Here is a 20,636-nt window from a genome sequence, read left to right as displayed (position 1 = left end):
TAATACGACTGAAAGTCGATATGCGTCTTTTTCTTCCTGATTGATGTGATTAGGTAGGCTACAAGATCGGCCGTTTTATAATGATGCCAGCCTTTGACCCGCTACATGCCGCCAACGCACCACTACCCACAAATATGCAATGTTGCCAGACAGCGACGCCGCGCTATCGTGCCATCTTGGTGCTCGCACAGCCTGGTTCCGTTTAATCCTCTACAATTTGACGCCCATTGCTGCGATAATGTGTTAAACGCTGCCGGTGAAGCCCGAGAATGGCTGGATGCTGCGTACCGCTGCGCACTATCCCCAACAGAAAGTGCGTGCGAATGTTTCACATCCTAGCGAGCCCGCGGGCCGACATAACGATTGTTTTAGCGCGAGAACAGAACGATGAAAAAGGGACAAGAAGAAGACGAGCGACACATGACGATTGTTATAGCGCGAGAACAGAACGATGACAAAGGGACAAGAAGAAGACGAGCGCTCGCCTTCTTCATTTGAAATATCTTTTGAAATATTTGAAATATCGATGGAAATCCGACTGGTGTCATACTAGACAACTGGAAGTCATGCTAACAAGATTACGATGTCGTGTGCCCCCTTTGAATCTATATTCACACAGGGCTGGTCTGGGAATATCTCCCCTATGCAGCTTTTGTACAAATCTGGAGTCATTTTTTGTCAGGTCGCCATTACAGACTATTAAGTAAACGTCTCCTTGTCATACCATTTGCTAACCTTGGGCTGCCATTCACCATTGAGAATATACTCTCCTTTGGTGCTCCGGTTCTGGGCTACAGCCACAGGAATAACGTTGATGCCGTTTGCAGTTATCTTCATGAAACAAAACGAATGCGCCTCTAAATTCCCATTTGTATATTTGTTATTATAGTATTATTAAGCAAATTCTAAACATCAATTTTAAACGTGTTCGAAATTACTGCGATTTTAATTAAAGATATAATTATTCTGTCTGGTCTAAGCGGCAAAAAAAAATATTGCACTCTTTCTGTATTTACGTGTGCTTTATCCTCCTTCTGTTAGGATTACGTACCATGTGAAAGGCCTTAAATTTCACATCCTCAATTCTTGAACATTCCAACTGAGTGGGCAAGAGCCATAGTGGAGGCATCATCGTCATCATCATCTTCTTGTCCCTTTGTCGTCGTTCTGTTCGTCGTTCTGTGCCATACCAACTATAGCCCACACTGCTACGCTCCCGGGCCGACAACTCTGGTTGGCTCAGACGAAGCGAGACGGCTGGGAGCGAGCGTCTCGCACTTGCTCTGTGAGTACTGCGTACTTTGTTCACTGTTTCTTGCAGCAGGACACGTTATATATGCATACTTACGCATATATAACCGAAGTATGCATACATGACCGAAGTTGTGATTACTGCGTTCATGAATTGCAAGTAGAAAGTCCACATGCGGGACGCGTCCATGCGGAGGCGCACTCGCTGTGGCCTCGCTTGCGCGAGCTCGAGCGTTGCTCAGCAGTTTGCATGGTGGCTGTAGCATTGAATACGCGGAAAGATACTGTTAACCATGCATATCAGGAGTAAATCCACTTATGAGCCTTTGTGGACAACATGAGTCCTTCGCGGAGGATGACGATAGTTATAGCACGAGAACAAAACGACGACGCAGAGACAAGAAGGACACGAAAGACACGAGTGATCGTCGTGTCCTTCTTGCCTCTGCGTCGTCGTTTTGTTCTCGCGCTATAACTATCGTCATGCCATACCAACTAGCTCAAGCTGCCACCCTTCGCGGAGCTCAGGGGAGTGGCGGTTGGGACCAAAATGACGGCGTACAGAAAACTGATAAATTTTGGAGCAGCTAGCAACGGCGTGCCCCATTACCCGCTGCGCTTTGGCTCAGTTTCTTGAAGGCGCTTTTTTTTTTTAAAGATGTGTCGACCCTAAACGGCCCGTCATGTTGCTCCCTAGATGTAATGATCCTCTCCCGGCCACCCCCTTCCGAAAACTTTCTGAACCTAAATGGGTACTCACACGTGGGACAAATTCTCGGGCGATGAAGGTGGGGCCGTCATTTGGACCCTCTCACCCGAACCAGTGAACGAAGGGTGAAGCCATGGTGTTACCAGACTCTGGTGGCTTGTGCCTCCCGTTTCACCAGCTGCTGACGACGAAACCACTCCTGCGCTGCCGCTCTTTGCCGGAGCAAGTAAGCGTTCGTCCTCATTACAAATGTGCTGTTTATTTTTTTTTTTTTGCCATGAACCAATACCAAGTAGCCCTCAGATCTTCAGTCTTAAACAGAGCAACTATGGCAGGGGCCTTCGGCAGCAAGTGCAACATTGTGCCCACGCACCTGCTCAAAGTTCCGCTGTATCCCCGACCATGGGGAGATGGTTTGTCCTGTCAGTCAAGAGATGCTCACCTCTTTCGCGAATCCGCGGGGAGGTCGCGCCTAATTCACGACGCCTTCGTCACGTGATCCGCAATCCTCTCTTCTCCCCCGTGGGAGTGGAGGCATGGCAAGACTGCAGGCATGGCAAGCTTTACGCACCTTGCCTGGTTTTCCACTGCCTTCGCGATCGGCCGAGCTTTGAACAGGTGTTTATAATATATGATGACATAAACATATGATGTCATATAATGATCATATGATGTGACATCAACATATGATGTCATCAGGTGACTATAATCTTTTGCATCTCTCGCATTGACGCCAACGCTTTTGGGCGCTGGCGACAATGGTCGATTTTCGCATTCCATGAGGCATCTAAGGCTGTCGGCGTGATTTTACAAAAAAAAAAGTACGGTATAACAAACCCTGTTGTGGGCATTTGTTGCACCCATCTTTCTCATCTGTATACATCATGAACCATGATGATCACCTTACCTATCATCATCTTCGTTGCCGAGCTCTCAGGCGTTCGTGACGTCATGCTTACATTCATGAGTGAGAAATAAGGCACGAAATTTAAAACTTAGACACCGACCTTCATCTTGTTATAGTATTGATAAATTTCTAACGGCATAATAAACTACACGCCCCGCCGCGGTGGTCTAGTGGCTAAGGTACTCGGCTGCTGACCCGCAGGTCGCGGGCTCGAATCCCGGCTGCGGCGGCTGCATTTCCGATGGAGGCGGAAATGTTGTAGGCCCGTGTGCTCAGATTTGGGTGCACGTTAAAGAACCCCAGGTGTTCGAAATTTCCGGAGCCCTCCACTACGGCGTCTCTCATAATCATATGGTGGTTTTTGGACGTTAAACCCCACAAATCAATCAATCAATCAATCAATCAATCAATAATAAACAACAGCAGTTTTCAGCCTTACAACTGAATACAACTGATTAGCTTAATGCAATGTCTTTTGCTGTACTTGTAAGGTTGGGCAAAATCATTGCAGTGGGCAAACGTTCGTACTTGAAGATCAAGCGAGCGCAGCAAATGAGCGAACAGTCGCGGGCCATTCAGATTTACCAGGTCATGGTATACGCTGATCAAAAGGATTGCGCAGTTGGATACATGTCTGAGCCACGTTGTAACCAGCTGACACAATCACCAGTCGCACGCGGATTTGTCGGAGACGTGATTCACGGCATATCGCGCAGGTCATGCGGCGAGAGTGACTGGCTGCTGGGCGGACACTTTGGCGCCCGGCTATGGACGACGTGGACGTCACGGTGCCTTTCATCACTGCCAACGCACTGGTGTCCTTCTCACCGGGAATGCAAGAGCTCCTCGCCAGGAAGTACGACAGTTACGTTCGCTGGCAGAAGCGGCTGAGGTACCTCGCGAGGAATCCCCCAGCCGTGATGCCAGCGAGGCTCCGAGCACGCGTAAGAACCCCTCTCCTTTCTTTTTTTTCTTTTGGTTGCTTCTTCTGCTGCGCTAGCCGATCAGTAAAAGTTGATTGCGAATTGAATTCCGAACTGCGGCAGCTTCACCTTTTTCAGGCCTGGTCACCGGCAAGAAAATGCCACCCTGCCCACCGCTGTGGCGTAGCCAGGGGGTAGCACACCAGGCCCGTGCCCCCCCTTTTTTTCCCAAATACTTTTGGCCGCGCCTTTAGTGCCAGCAACCGGCACATTATCTCGGAAAACAAGTTGCCTGCAGTTTTTTCTTATTGACTGCCCATGACCATGTGACTTATCTTCCGGCACATTTCTGGTGAGCCTGTCTTGCCGGCTTGCTGTATTTCTAGCTTTAAGCCATCATTTAGCTATTTTCGCTCTCCGACATTTCGCAACCTGATCACTATTGTCAAGGATAGTCAAGGACTTGAGCATCCCTAACTTAACCTAACATAACGTAGCCTAACCTAACCTAACGTGCCCCACAGGCATTTTCCAGGCAGTATGCGGCTAGCTCGCAGTGCCATTTGTTTCAAGTGGACTTCACGCCGTGGAAAATATCACGCCTACGTCACGCTATTCCTCTAGCCTGGGCAGCCCCTCGCCGTTCGGCAGCACCAGACCAGCCTCGGCACACTCCCCTGAGAACGTCACTTGAAACCCTCTTGTAGGAAAGAACTGCCGGCACCCGCGGTTGGTGATATACTCTACCGGCTACCGGCAACATAGACCCTACCAATATTGTTTTTTGTTATGCACGCTATACATAGAGCAAAATGGCCATTTGCCTTCCTGGTCCCCACTTCAGACTAAAGGGCTGCCCCCCACCCCCCTCCAGAAAAGAAATGTCTGCCTATGGCTCTGCCCACCACGATGCAACGCGGGTTTGCACTTATCCGTCAATGACAAAGCCATGCCTACACCCATGTTCCCAAGCTAGCTCAATCCGAAGGTAGCTATATAGCGAATCTACTCCCTATATACATACATCGGAGGCCGCGATTCGGTAAAGGCGATATGCTAGAGCCCTAAGGGGTCGAATTTCCGGAGTCTTAATTCCATTACAACATCTCTCATAGTCATATCGTGGTTACTAGACGTAAGTCCTCGACGTTTATTACTAAGCTATAGCTGAAATCCGCGTTCACCTGTCGTATAAGGAGTCGCTGCCGATAACGGCGCCAGGACATGGCACGCGCTCGGCGGCCACCACAGCGACGATGATAAAGATAAAACAAAGAGGAATGAATGTTTCCATTTATGTGTCTTAGCTGATATACACGCCACATTATCTGCAGGATTAGATGACGATATTCACTCGACCGATGAATTGCAGAGCGTACATGCCCACGAATTCATTGGTGGGAATTCGTCCGATGGAGATGCTATGGAATTGCTCTTTCGAATATGTAAGTGCTAAATAAACAAGACAAATGTGCATCACCGCTGGAGGAACAGAAAACAAAACTGTTATAACTCAACCGGGAGGCATATTTAATTCTTAATCGCTATATAGTTGGAAGACCACTGAAACTTATCGCCGTGACACTACGCGTCTTTTCCGAGACATTTCTTTTTCTAGACTTCTAAACATCGACTTGATTAGTGCAAGTTGTCCTATTCACGGCTGATTAGTCCAAACTAGATGGATTTACCTTATTGGGTATTGTATCGCTATATACGGCAAAGGCGTCATTTTAGTGCAGTGTTGTTGCTGCGTTTTGTGTGTTACAAGAGGCCGGTGTGTGCGTGTGCATGTGGAGAAGAGGGGGGGGGGGGGGGGGGCATTTTATGCTGCAGCCAAAATCGCCACAGGATTACGCATGCGTACGGCGCTGCGTTTTGTACGCCACAATGTACGCATACCACTGCTTGGAACGCGTGAGCATATACAGTCACCAGCGAAGAATTCACACGTCATTCTTTTTTTGCTTTCTAACTGAGAACGTGCTTTTCAATTAAAACCTTTTTTTTTATTTGTATGCTTTGTCGAGATCTGTCAGGCGTATACGTCGTTTCGCGAGAGCAATGATGCATCACTTTTGTCATGGCATTCAACCTAGCTCTCGTAACGAACACGTGTGCAGTCTGTTCGCTAAGCGGTTTCCTATATCGTTAGGCTGAGTCAAACATACCTCTATATTCTGATCTATCAGTTTAGTATTTATGTTTTGATACTTTGCTGCCCACGGCCGCTGTTGAGTAATATATGTGACTGACAAGCTCTACCATACCCCCCTCTTTTTTTGTTCATATTTTATTTGTCTTTAACGGCATGTTGGCTGTTATTCGAATTCCGCGCAGACGTTATCACACTTACGACATATTGGGAATCGCTAATGTATTATATTAGTATGTATTATATTAGTATTAATGTATTATAAGATAGCTGGGTAAAACGACGTTGAGCTTCACGATGAACTTTAAGGGTTGGTGCTCATGCGCAATTTCATATAAGTGTATGAAGATGACGCAGTCCACAATACTTGAGTGCATATAATGTTACCGATTTTCCTGTAGCAGTAGCATGTGCTACAACACAGTTTGTACTGTACGTTTTCTAATACGCGCAGTCGCGAGCCGTTCTTTTAGTTGTGCAATTTCAATGACGTCCTTTCGGTGTATCGCAGTGATTGATGACAAGTGAACAATGTCAGAATTCCATAAACAAACCTTTAAAAAAACACATTAGTTCTTTCATTCAGGGACCTAAGCCATGCAGGTTCAGTATACATTCAGGGCTTCCTCAGTGGAAATTCTTGACAGCCAACTCCGCACTGAATCGTTGTGGTGGTTGCCTGCTTACGCTGCGAAGCAGGACAGCGTATTACTTGTAATGTCGTATCGTGATCACCCATAGCTAATATTTCGCTACGCGGTGTCCAAAGCCATGAGTTTTCGCGACAGTTTGCCACTCGGCCTTGCAAAAGAACACGTGCTAAGAGATATGGTTCAGCGAAAACTGAGGAGCGAGGTAGCAAGAAGGAAAGTAAAATTCTCATATTGGTACTCCAGATTGCATGCCTCTAGTGGCGTGCGTATTGGCCGTCAGAAACTAGGTGCTTAGTTTTTCTTCAGTGCAACGTCGCACACAAAGCCTTGAACCTTTCACTGCGAGCTGAAGCAGAAAAGATAAAGAACAAATAAGTTAGGAACCTTATCAGCGTGCTAGTAGGTGTGCCCTGTAATATTCAAAACAAAGTGATAAGCGCTTCGGATTCTTCGCTAACAAAATTGACGAACTATTGTCCAATTTTCAAGCGATGCACCAAAGGAGGTTTACGGTCGCTCAGTTGTCTTTAATATTTAAAATATTGAGTGCCTCTCTCGGATTCCGCGCGTTTTCGAGGCTTTCGGCAGGTGACGCTCTCGTCGCTAGCGCTGCTTCCCGTTTCGCGCCCGGCGGGCGAGAGTACTTGAACGAGCACCTTTGGCAAGTACTCTCATCGGGTTTCCGCAGAGGTTTTTCGACTTTTTGTCTTCATTTACTCCTTCCTTCTCCGCCTTTTTAGCCCCGATTATCGGATCCCAGAGAAACCTGTGCGCGCGTGTGTGTTCGTGCGGTTCGCTGGCCGCCCGTCCCGCCGCCGTCCGTGGTTTTCTACCTGTTTCTTTTTCTGCTGTTGCTGCGGCTGCCTATTCTCGAACCGGGCAAATGACGTTTTACGCTGGGCGCTACCGTCCGATTCTCCCATATGACTGCTTTTTATAGAAAGTGCTGGGCCCTACACGAACGAGGTAGGCCTGCCTCGCCGACTCTCATGTGCTGACTGTGTGTGAAACGTTACGCACCCGGCCTTGTCCACTACGAGACCGTCGTGAGCGGCCGACCCCGACGTTTGCCCTCCGAAACAATCGTCCAGCTAGCGAAAGGAGAGCACCTCTCGCATCAGCAGCCAGCGCTCCGAAGAAAATTCTGCTAGCTCGTCGCAATGGAAACGAGCCGGACGGCGCTGTTTGTGTGCCTCGCTTGAAACTACAGCACAACTACACCTTCGCTGTGGCTGCAGCTTTGGCGGCTTGCGAGATGTCTTTCGTTCGTGCCGTGACCATGGCTTTGCCGTGTGTTTGCCCGTTTGCTCGCTGTTGTGCGGTCTCCAAATGACTTTGCGTGTGTCGCAGTGTTAATGGTTGTCTACCGAAAGGATTCCGCCAAGGTAAGCAAATTAAATGGCATCTCGAGTGCAGCGACCGAGCGCGGTTTGGGAGAACTTGTAGAGATCTCGCTTCGAGATAGGCCCGTCTTGAGCGTCGGCCACACGAATTCGTTTCGATAGATAGCCCAATCGTGTGAAACTTTTCTCTATTTTTCAACCTCGAAGTTTCTGTCGTTGTTTATACCGGTGCAGAGCCGATTCTGTTTGCTTGGGTGGAGCGCTGTCGAGCGTCGATGTGCAAATAGAGCCGAACCGGGCAATGAACCGTGGCTTGCGGAAGGCTTGGCACTCCCTGCGGCCATCGAGTGCGTAGCTCGGCGCGGTTTCGTAAACTTTTCTTCCATCTCGGCAGGCGATGCGTTTTAGCGGACTCGATGAGCTTGCATAATTGCGAACTGGGACCGATGCCTGGTGCTGTGCGGTCGCGAAGCGTCATTTACTTCAAGGGCGTGTGGTATGTGCATGCAGCCTTGACGTGCGTTTGACTCCGTTCGGCTCGCTACTTGTGTTGGGACTAGCTGTGACGCGCGTATCCGCCCAACCACAAAATGTTTTTGCTTGGAGACCATAATACGGATGCGGCATTCTTGACAGCCGGCTCCGCACCAGTTGCCCGGCTACGCTGCTTGCTTTATATGTAGTGCCGCTGACATGTAGCCTTTCCGGAGTCGGTGTGTACTTGAAACACCGTCATTATTGAATGCTTCGACGCAGGGCGTATCACGCGCAACGAGGTGATACTGGAGTGCGTGCACATTGGTGTTTTTCCGGCCCGTATCTCGCTAGCTTTATATCTTAGCCTGAACCATTGGCCCGAGTGATTCAACTTCACCGCGTGGTGACTTGAGTTGCCGACACGTTGTCGAAACTTGTGCACATTTTGTTTCGGGCCTTTGCACCAACTTCACCGTAAGCAGTATGACATCACGCACACTACCATTTGCATGTTTTATCATTAGTCCCTGTGTATTCCTGAGGCCCTGCCTTAATTTGTGACGGACAACATGGGGCATTATGGTAGAATCGTTGCGACTTTCTGAAAGCCACAACGATATGAAGGAAGTGGGAAGGTGGATTCTTTTTCCCGGTCTCAATCCTAAGGGGCACCATTATATACACATCGGCTGCATTAGTTACCTGTACTTGGGATGTTCTCTTCTAATGACTTGTGAAAGCAGGTCATAGGAGAAAGTGAGGTGCAACTTGTGGTGGCTTGATTTTCCTGAAAGCAGCAACTGACAGCAAGATTCCCTTGCTTTGCTTGCTTTCTATCATAATAAGCATTCCTCCTTGTAACCTCATAAACACAAGGCTCCAAGATAAAATAATTGGTTCAGAAAGCTTTCTTTGCATTTTAGTACTCTGAAGAAAAAGGAATATAGAAAAGAATAAACATAAAGCATAATATCTGACACCTATAATAGGCATTTCTATTTTAATTGTGCTAAATAAGTGCAGGCATTGTGCTCACTGCAACAGTATGAGCATGTAGTTATACTACCAATATTGTTGTAGCCCCTGTTTTGATAAGTGAACTTGTCGAAATGTCAATTCCAGCTACAGCATTCTCTGTTCAACAATATCTCATTGCTTCAAGCCTGCCTTTTTCCCTAAACTTTTTTGTCTGTATAGGTATCCTCGATTTGGCTGCACTTTTTGGACGTAGTTCACGAAAGTGCATGCCAGTGCTGCACCAGTTCTTCTAGTGTTGGTGTAGCATGTCACTAGCGGTTTCGGTTCAATGGTCAAATCGAGGGTGAAAGTGCTGTAACACTGATACCTTGCGCTACTTGCGAGAGACTAGAACTCGCAGGGAAGCTAGTGCCGATGAACTCGTGGGCCAGGACGTCGGATTGACTGCAGAAGGGCAAGTGGTGCGAGCTGCGCTCGCAAAATTGAGGACTAAAGTGATGCACTCTTGAACTAGCGCAGAAAGTGCAGCCGAATCAGACCTTATATTAACGTGCACATAGAAGGGCAAGACAAACGCACAAGGTGATCATTTGAAGTCGTGCTCCTATGGCTAATTCCTTTTTGTTTTTTTGTACTAAAATTAAATACTATAGATAATGCTTCACTGCTTCTTTCTCATAAGTAGGTCATGTTTATCCAATCATATTTGGGTAAACAATGCTTTTTCACTGAAACTGAACTGCATGAAATAACTGTAGCATGCATGTGACATGCTCATGGATTGAAAAGAGACACCTTAGTGCTAAGTAATGCACATACTTTTATTTCAGTTTGTCACCATAGTGTTGCAGTTAGGGTGTTCGGCTGCTGACCCGAAGGTCGCAGGTGCGGTTGCAGCCGCAGCGGTCCCATTTCAATTTAGGTGAAATGCTAAAGCCCATGTTTTGTGCAATGGCAGTGCACATTAAAAAACACTAGATGGTCAAAAATTCCCACAGCCCTCCACTACGCTGTGCCTCATTAGCATAGCTCAGATATCAGCATTGCTTTCATTTCAACCATCTTCAGTTTTGTCAACAGGTGCATTGGGGTCAGTACTAATGTTAGTAGCCAGATTCGTAGCTACAGCCTGCTGTGGTTGTCAAGTGGTTATAATGCTCAGCTGCTGGCTCAGTAATGATGGGATCAAATCCTCGCTGTGGTCACCGCATTTCGAAGGAAATGGCATCCTAGAGATAGGTGTACTAAAGAACAGCATGTTAAAGAACCGCAGATGGTATAAGTTTCTGGAGCCTTCCGCTAGACCATTCCTCATAATCATATTGCGATTCAGGAATGTAGAATGCCACAATTTTAAAATTGGATTTGTAGCTGCAGGGTGTGGCTTTTTAGAAAAGTTGTGCATACCTGTTGTCATGTCAACAGTTTTGATGTTGCGTTTCAATCCGCAGGTACTGTACATTCTTTTGATGCATTAAAGAGATTTAAATTGCTCAGGTGTGTAAATGCTCTTCTGTCCAGAGCATTTTCAAAACTCGTTCTGCCGTAAACGCACGGCTTCTTGCTGGAATGTAATTTTCTGTGTGTAGTGTGGGACACTGCTTTATTGTCTCCATTTCACCGCGCCTTTATATTCGATGTCAAGATGCAGTGCAGTGTACAGCGATGAAACTGTGCACATCCGTACTAAAATAAACTCTGTATGCGCAAGTGCGGCTGATGGACGCTTTACACTATCTGAATATTCACGTTTATTTTGCCCATGTAAGTGGAAAGTGCTGCAGTACTGGTTGTCAACTGGGCTTGTTCGCATAATACAAGAAATTGTTGAAACACAAGTCTAGGGTTACAGAACGTTGCTACACATCTACTGTCAACGCAAAAAGTTTACGGACCGCCGCAAGCTAAACTGCCTGTATTCACCACCCATTGATGTGTCATCTACCGTCAAACTTCGCGATAGCCCAGAAACTGGTCTCCGTGATATTCACTAGTATATCGGTTTTCTCATATCGCGCAGAACACTGTTAAGTTTGTTGTTTCCACACAGCGCACTTATCTGTGATATGGGTGTCCCACAACTACTTTGATAGCAGAATCAAAGCTACCATGCTGTGCTTCCAGCGGTGGTCATTACATAGGTATCGCTTTGTGAGAAAGTTTACAACTGACAGCAGTTCTGCATATAGACTACCCTACTGACAGAAACATGGAGCCGCGGCTGCCGAAGAGCTTGTCGTGCCAGAAAGTGATAAACTTAAAAGTATTCGTGCCCAGTAGCAAAATAGGCAGGCCATCAAATGAGGGAGGGATGTGTTCTGGGCATGGGGCTGCTGTCGATTGCCTCTTGTGTAGTGATAATGTTGTAAGGAGGCTCTTGGCGTGTTTGCCTTGTCATTAAACTTTTGTGATTGACTACATTTTCGCTCCAATCCTGTATTGGCACTGGTTGCTGCATTATTCTTGCAGTTGAAGGTTTCTGTCTGTAAGAGGCTGGTGAGGTGGCTTCTGATGATTTGAATGACCCTTCTTAGTGGCATTGTGGTTACGATGCTCGGCTGCTGACCAATTCAACGCGGTTTCAATTTTGGCTGTGGAAGTCTCATTTCGATGGAGTCAAAATGTGACCAGCCCATGTACACTGCTCTTCAGGGCACATTTAAGAACCTCGGGTGGTTAAAATTATCCGAAGCCCTGCACTGGGGTGTTTCTCAGAGCCTGAGTCACTTTGGGACGTTGAACTCCACAAACCAACCAACAAACCACTTCTTATTGAATGCTTGCCTCGAGGAGCAACGAGTAAACTATACCTACATTGCAGGCTTCCGCTTGGCTCCTGTATCAATGCATGGCTTGTAACCTAGCCTTGCAACTGTACTGGATAAGATAACCATAAAAGACTCTCAAGGAAAGAAGTGTAAACTTTCCTTGTTAAATGCAATATTGATGAGAACTAACAGACAATGATGCGAAGGAACCTAGGCATCGATCTACTCCATGGTGTGGCAGGCCATTTCTCCTCATTTGGAAGTTGTTGATGATAAGGAATATTTCAACTCCTTTAACTGTAGCACAGCGTTATTCTGGCAGCATGACTCTACCTTAAAAACAATAAGTGATGGTGAAAGAGAGGCTAACCTGCATATGTAAAAGCTTATGAACATCAGCTTTAGAACTACTAGCTTAGGTTCTGTAGAAAAGGCCAGAAGCCTTTTCCTTCCTTTTCATCATACAGTTTCCCATAAATACACTAGAGGAAACTCTCTGGTGCTAGTGTCTGGGAGAGCTGCAACGCACGACGCTTCAGCCAGCATGGGGTAGTACACAAATTTGTCTAATCTTTGTTCTTTCGGCTTCGTTTGACTTTACGTGGCTTGGAGCCGCTTTATTATGAAATGACAACCAGGAAATGTGCGGCATTTCCACTTCACCACGTTAACATTTTAGGCTCACATATTCAAGTAGGGTCACCGAAGTTCACAATGGTCTGTTCTTTTACATTAAAGAAAACCAAAGCGCTGCAATAAACGAAGCCTCGAGTGCGTTCGAAGCCTGCAAGCATGAAGACTAGGTAACTTTGTGTACTACCCATCATTCCCACAGAGGTTGAATGATTGCAGGGACAGATTCTCTTTTAGCAAAGTTTAGGCAACTAAATGCTTTTAATAGCCTAAAAGGCTTGTGTTAAGAATTTTCTAGCAAAGCTAGGTTTTTGGTGATATCCTTGCTTTTGTTTGTTTCTTTCCTTTTCTTCTTTTTAAATAGATTAATTTATTGAACATTGATTTCCCTATCAATGAACAGATAGTGCGAACATTGGGCATTCGATAGAGGGCATTTGATAGTCTCTGGCACCCCCCCCCCCCCATTCAAAACTTTGGTGTGGTTATATAGCAAATCGGTGCATTTAAGATACTTAGAGATCTGAAGGTTATGCAACTGAGAAGCTAACTTTACATAAATGTTAGAAACACTGTCCTTTGGCTGTAATAAAACATGCATGCACACTTATACAAAATGAAAAGGGCTAGAAAAAGATGAGAGTACTGAGATAGAGAACAATGCAAGTACCAGCGTTTTCTGTTGTATTCTCTTTTTTGTGTGTTTATCTCACTACTTCCAATTTATGTGCACTTTTTGAATTTACGAAACTTGTAGCTAACCTTCTCAACAAACACATATTGTTGATACTGTCAAAAGTTGCTATAATGAGATAAGTAATATGAGTCACTGAATACCCTTGCTTTATTAATTTGTAATGATGATGTTAGTCGTGTGCTGCGAGTGGCAATAGATGTTTAAAATACATGTTTGTTTTATTAAGGATCAACTGTACATGCATCTGGGCATCTGAAATTATGGTATTGTTCATACCATCAGTGGAGTAATGTGCTCACTGACTTGCACAGGTGGATACCCAGATAGCAGCCGCCACGGCTACCCCGGCTGAAAACGGGTCGGCGCCGGATGAGGCCGATACCATGAAGGCTGGTTTCCTGCCCGGGGACGTGACTCCTCCCGCAGCAGTGGGGAACGGGGCACCCCTGCAGCAGGCTCCAGTGTTTTCGCCGGCTGATGTGCCACCACCCAAGCCCGGGGTACCTCGAGCCGTCCTCACTTGCCGGCCCAACTCGCACCCATTTCCCGAACGAGTGCTCGCCCTCGACCAGCCTGCCAAGGTCGGCCGGTCGGTGGCCCGATGCCGACAGGCACCGAACAACGCCATCTTTGACTGCAAGGTTCTCTCGCGAAACCATGCTCTGCTCTGGTATGAAAATGGAAAAGTGAGTGCCAAAGCTTCCCAGCCTTTTACTGCTTTATCAGGCTGTGTATATCCACTTCGGGTGCGAAACACGTTCTGTTTGCAGATGGGTCAAATGCATAACATAATTCTAATCCATTAAATATTATATTTAAAAAATGAAGCAATGTGTTGTTGCAGGAGTTAATTAATTTTGATTGGCATGTAATAGAATATTTAATTCTGCTGCAGTAACTTAATTTTTTACATAAGAATGAAATTGTAGGCATAAAACATGTGTGCAATTAGTCTTTAATTACATTAGTTTTAAGAAACAAATAATGCTTTTGACATTGGTCCGAAAACATGGCACGTTGAACAACCCACCGAGCATGGTAGTGCCTGCGTCAAAGAGATTGGCAAGTCATATGTGGCACATTGAGGTTAGGTCAAGACATGAAGACTACGTGGAAAGTCCAAAAATTGCATTGAGCTGCGTATTGATCTTGCTCTCTTCTGGCCGCTGGTCGACACAACTTGCATAAGTAGTGTACACAAACACAGCCACCGATGCGGAATGGGATGTACCGTATTTACTCGCATAATCCTCGCACCCGCACAATTCTCGCACCCCCCACATCGCCCAACAAAAATACGATTTTTTTTCATCGAGTAATTATCGCACCCCCGAAAACTGCTGCAATAATGTCGTCTGCTCTTTCCGGCCACTTATGATGATAGCGCACGTCATCTGGTGCCATCTCTTAAGCATCAAGCATACCATTGCCAAGCCGAAGTGGCCAGTGCGCGTTACGGCGTGTTTTGTATGTTGCGTCGGTAACCTTCTCAAGTTATGAGGCGATACTGAAGCTGTATGGCTGCTGCTTTCAAGTTGCAAGTGATAGATAATGCACTAAAGAACGGCAACAGGGCCGCCGGTAGGCCCTTCGGAGTCTACGAGTTTTGTGTTCGCTACTGGTGATGGCTGCTGAAAGCCACCAAGACGTGTTAGGCCTGCCGTGTGCCTAAAACTGGGATTGATGGTAAACTTAATTTCTTAAGAAGGAAACTGAGGACAATTCTGTTAAATAGCCATCAGCCCAATACTGACGTCTCGCGCTTACCTTTTGAGAGCTCCTGTTGAGCGACGAACGCTACCGCTACGCCCGCAACGTCCGCAAGCTTTCCGTATGGTATTCTAATTCTCGACTATTTACTTCCACTTTTTGTATCTCAATTAAATCTTGTCTTGTGTTGAACCTCTGCTTTTATTGTTGAGGTAAGTTTTAATTAGTATTTCTTAAGCTTGCTGTTAGTTGCTGGTATGAGAATCCCGATTTGTGGCCACTTCGTTTTCTTTTTCGCTCTGTACGTTTTCGTAGAAAGTTTTCTCCGCGTAATTCTCGCACCCCCCAACTTTTCATCGCTTTTCCGGCAAAAAAAGTGCGAGGATTATGCGAGTAAATAAGGTATAGGTGGCCTGCATGGGACTTCACTTGTGCAGTACCCCGCTATACTGGCGGGAATCTGCTGTCTGTATCACTGCTTGCCCGCTTTTTTTAAACTGTAACTCTTAAGATAATTTGAAGCATCATAAAATGCATGCACTGGCCAAGCACAGCAGTGACTTAAAGATGCGTACTTTCTCACGCAACTCTTCTATGCCCGAGTTATCTGCGTAGGAGCTACCGATGCATATTTCTCTGGGTAAGTAAGACAGAAATTCAAAGCAAAAAGCAGCACAACTATATGGCATCTGGTCCTTCTGCATGCTTTTTCGTCTGTCGCTGCGAGTCTTGTTCACATAAAGGAGCATTTACCAATTGGACTGGCAACAAGTTTTAAAATGATGCAGTTTTGTGGCCACCACACTGCTAGTGTTACTGGGTGGCAAACGATAGAGAAACGAAGAGGCATGCCACTGAAGTAAGTTATTGTTGAAAGCAAAGACGTTAGGTTATCCAGCGACAGAGTAAGAGTTCTTGATGGAATTATTGTTAAAAGCAATGATGTTAGGTGATCCAGCGACAGAGTAAGAGTTTTTGATGGAAACCCGTATTTTCGAATTACTGAAAGGGCTTGTACGTCAAGGCCAAATACTAACAAATGAGCCTACTTATATGTATCTATAGAAAAGGAAAATTTGTTGGGCATATTTACGCTTCTCAACTTGTGACCGGTAACACACTACTGTCACCAAATCGGAAAGTGTGCCACCGTCATATTCGATCGACCGTATGTAACATACAGGGCAACAACCTGGCATATCACGAAGAAACTTGAATAGCTAAGCACCACTCGGCTCGCAGTAAAACAGAAAATGATGTAGGTTTAGCTATGAGAGGCCGAAAGACAACGGGATAAGTTAGAGGACTTGCTTGATATCCTAGCAGCTGTTGAGAGGAAGAAATGGACCTTGGCAGGGGTTATCACGATAAGTGCAGATTACCGATGGTGAGTTAGAATGTATGAGTGGACATGAAAAAATAAGAAGTGTGGCCTACAATGGCAAAATGTCGAGTTGAGCGACAAAATAAAAAAATTCTAGGCATAAGGTTGAATCTGCTCAAGCACAATAGGGTGGGTTAGAGATAATTGGTAGATGCCTTCATCGTGCTGTGGACTACCCGATGATGAAAAGCCATTGTTGCAGTTGCCGATCTTTGTCTCACCAGATTAAAGCACTGCATTTTTCTTTTTGGTGATTTCAGTTTTATCTGCAAGACACCAAGAGTAGCAATGGCACGTTTGTCAACAACCAGCGTCTAAGCAAAGGCTCTGAGGAGTCGCCAGCCCAGGAAGTTTGCTCTGGTGACATTGTACAGTTCGGTGTAGATGTGGTGGAGAACTCCCGGAAAGGTGAATTTTCTTTTTTGAAATGAGTTCCTCAAAAAGAAAAGTTTTCAATATTTTAATACTGGCCTCACCATGGTAGTCTGGTGGCTAAGGTACTCTGCTGCATTTTCGATGGAGGAGGAAGTGTCCGTGTTCTCATATTTGGGTGCACGTTGAAGAACCCCAGGGGGTTGAAATTTCCGGAGCCCTCCTCTACAGCGTCTCTCATTATCACATGGTGGTTTTGGGGCCTTAAACCGCACATATCAATCAATATTTTAATACTTGAAACGAGACCTTGCACATATTAATGATAGTAGGATTGCACATAGTGTGAGATTACCAACTGCAATTGTGTTGTGGTTGTGGGGCTCGAGGGCTGACCCAAAAGTTGCAGGATCGAATGCCAGAGGCAGTGGCCACATTTAGATGGTGAGATTGATGTAAAGCGTCAATCTAACCATTGGTGTAAGAGATTGGTGTGAAAAAAGACCAGGTGGCTGAAATTTCCGGAGCCCTCCACTAAGCATCTCTCATTATGACATCAAGGTTTCGGGACATGAAACACCAACAATTACGATGTTGTGTTAAATTTGTAGGGCCTATCAAGTTTGTTTTTGTGATTCAGGAATATTTTCATGCATGGCATAAGACTTTCCGTCAGTCCCACTTACGTTGGCAACAGACGTTACATTGTGATCCATGCCTTTTGCACAGACAGTCTCAAGCATCTTATGTGTGTGTCCATTGAAGAGAATCGGCGAAACTGCATTTAGGTTGATGTTGTGACACTCATTCTAATGAGCATATTTAGCATTCTATATGTATCCTTTTTCCTATCTGGCATCTGTTGATGAAAATCTGCATAAGGCGGTGAGCCAAGCTGACACAATGATTGTTAGTGGGCGCCGTTCCGTGGATTTTGTTAGATTTTGACTAAAAGCTTGGTACATTTGTTACATTTGTGAGTAGCCGCCCTTCTAGGTAATATTTGTGCTCAAGGTGGTGAAAAATTGCTTCTGTGTGTACGTATTGATTTGTACTCCCTATACCTACGTTTGGTGTGTCCACATTGCTCTCACATGTTTGTGTGGGTTGTTTTGAATAAATATTCTTGTTTTACAGTGACCCATGGGTGCATCGTGGCAACACTGCGGCTCTTCCTGCCCGACGGGAAAGAAGCCAAAGCCAGGTATAGCCACATTGTTTACATGCGCAATATTTTTTTGTACTAGCCCTTTTTTTCTTGGCATACTCAAAGACTTATAACTTGAATTAATTGCCAAAAATAATTTGAAAGATGCATTTTAGAGAGAAACCTTTTCACCTGAATTTCCAAGCGGACTTGACAAGTTATCTTCGTGGGCTGCTCTATTAAAGAGTGAACATCCACGTTATCTGTTCAGGCATCCTTCTTATTCCTTCTTTCTGGTCCGCCTTTGCAGAGTACCTGGCTAACATAATGCAATTAGGGCCAATCAGTTTGTCTTTTTAATAAGGTGTCTCATGAAGATATCTGTCTACTGTAATGTGCAGTGTGTTTGTCGGCATTAGTTTTCACTTCGTGTTGTGCTTGACAGCGATGTTTTGACAGAATATTGCATTTCTACATTCTGCTTTCACAGCCTTTCATATCTCCTTGTTTTAATGTTTGCTCCATCTGTTTGTGTGTTTCAAGCTGCATGTCCGAGGGACTACAATCGTCATATACTCTAAAACTTTTCTTTCATTGCCAGCCCTTCTACAACACTTATTCCTGCTGGAGCGGGTACCTCAATCACAACTCAGGAACTGTATCAACTGTCCCACTGTATTCAGGTAGGTTTGTAAATCAAGAACAACATACTTCTGGGCCATTTGGCCCGCCTCGTGCAATGATAACACGAATGGATACGTACGGTGCATTGGTACTTCCAAGACTTGAATGGTTTCATGACACAAATGGATGTAGTACTGCATCCATTTGTGTCCATTGTTTCCAGTGGCCAACCAAAACACTTACTTCTGATCTCCTAAAAAGTTCTTTTTCGGATCGTGTTAATGTATAATGGCTCCTGTGCAAAATTTTATCTTTTAATTGAATGAAAGTTGTTGTGTCACAAAAAATTGGCAGAAATAGCAGCTTTTGAATCCAGGAATTAAAGAAGTGACGGTATTACCGCTAGCTGGAAATGACCTTGAGCCTAGAACATTCAGAAACCAATTGTTGCACCTGTGCATCACTTCACGAACCAAATGATGCCCACAGCCAGGTGTAAGCTTTCAGCAACAAATACATTTGTCGTAGGTTTCGTTAATTGGGTGCCTTTTTTATCTGTGGGGACTGTTTTTTAAGGTCAAGTAGTTGCACCGAAGATATGTTTAAACTTATCATAGCCTCCACAATCTAAAAGAATGATCATTATACTTTTTATTCTGACACCAGAGCCAGAAATTTCAGCATCTATATTTTTCTTGCTCACTATCATCATCTGGTGCCTGCTTCTGAGACAAAAAACTTCTCTAAGGTAGTGGAGCTCTCGCAAGCACTTTCACTTGCGGCTTTTCTTTTTCTTTTTAACATCAGTTAACTTGATACTAGTACGTGGAAGATGACTTATGACCTTCAATAGTGTAAACCTGGTATTTCGAAGCATAAAAGAATATTGTTCTCGATCAGTTGCCCTTGGTCAGCTGATTATATATCGCAGGATTTAAGCATTAATTTGTCTATAAATGTTAAAATTCATGTTTACAAGCCATTTATGCTGGCAGAAAAAAAAAGTTTTGCATAAGTAGTCGGGCAATAAGCTACAAAGGAACATCCTGTGAACAATGCCTGTCTTTTGCCTGAATCGCATAATGTGCTAACATTTAATAATACACAGAGCAGTCTTTCTAGGAAATGGACTATTATAGTAATAGTTCAGCATGTATCAAGGAGTAAATTTTTATAATGGCATCATAATTTTCTTGTAAGACTTTTGTTCATAATACACAATAGTAAGAAACAGCCATCCTAGAAGCTGTATACCCTAACACCGGCAGCCGGCCAACTCATCTCTGTCAGACTCCATTTCTGCATCGGGCATTTCTTGCTGTAAAGCAAAGCAATAGACAAATGTAGCATAAGTGCTTCCTTCTTTCCTATACTAAATACTAATTCCACTCAAGTGGTATTGGTATTTTGGGGCTGCACTGTCTGATGGCCTGGGCCGCTTTTCATTATTTGCCATAGTCTGTCATTGTCTAGGACTATGTCGTACACTCAAGCCTCGATGTAACGAACCTGCATATAAGAAAACATGGTTATAACGAAGTAGATGAAAAATAGTCGTGCAATTCATATACAGTGGAACTTCAATTACACGTCCCCCAGTTTCGCGACACCCCGCATTTTACGACGAATCGGTTAGTTCCCGGCGAAATCCCCATAGGAATAATGTATTAAAAACCTTGGTTATACGATGCAGTTTTACGCTGACCCCACATCTTGCAACATTCAGATTTTGTCCAAAAGAAAAAAAATGCCTTTACTGAAATCAAGCGTGGACCAAATATTCACTAGTGCTAAATAAAAACTTGCGTTCCCCTATGTTGACGATTAGAAAAGTAGAGATGGAGAGAGATGTCTTCTTAGAATGGAAAATTCATTGTCCCGCAAGTTCGTGTGCTTCTACACACG

At 45.0% G+C, this 20,636-nt stretch overlaps 1 protein-coding gene across 7 annotated transcripts in view; it reads left to right on the top strand.

Annotated features, from left to right (window-relative positions):
- Positions 1-1,196: 1,196 nt before the first annotated feature.
- LOC119174787 (uncharacterized) overlaps positions 1,197-20,636 on the top strand; it is a 52,958-nt gene continuing 33,518 nt past the window's right edge. For 5 of the 7 annotated variants that reach the window (XM_075895110.1, XM_075895109.1, XM_075895107.1 and 2 more), the window contains exons 1-6: positions 1,197-1,285; positions 3,584-3,811; positions 13,806-14,180; positions 16,849-16,996; positions 18,098-18,164; positions 18,709-18,790. In XM_075895110.1, coding sequence (XP_075751225.1) covers positions 3,635-3,811; positions 13,806-14,180; positions 16,849-16,996; positions 18,098-18,164; positions 18,709-18,790 — 849 coding nt within the window. In that variant the 5' untranslated portion in view covers positions 1,197-1,285; positions 3,584-3,634. Of the gene's footprint in view, positions 1,286-3,583; positions 3,812-7,554; positions 7,984-13,805; positions 14,181-16,848; positions 16,997-18,097; positions 18,165-18,708; positions 18,791-20,636 lie in introns of those variants that run through there. The other 2 variants (XM_075895111.1, XM_037425851.2) reach the window with 1 other exon arrangement.

Source organism: Rhipicephalus microplus, chromosome 5 (genome assembly GCF_043290135.1).
Source record: "Rhipicephalus microplus isolate Deutch F79 chromosome 5, USDA_Rmic, whole genome shotgun sequence".
NCBI lineage: Eukaryota > Metazoa > Arthropoda > Arachnida > Ixodida > Ixodidae > Rhipicephalus > Rhipicephalus microplus.
Note: the sequence above shows the minus strand (reverse complement) of the source record. Positions and strands in the feature narration are given on the sequence as shown.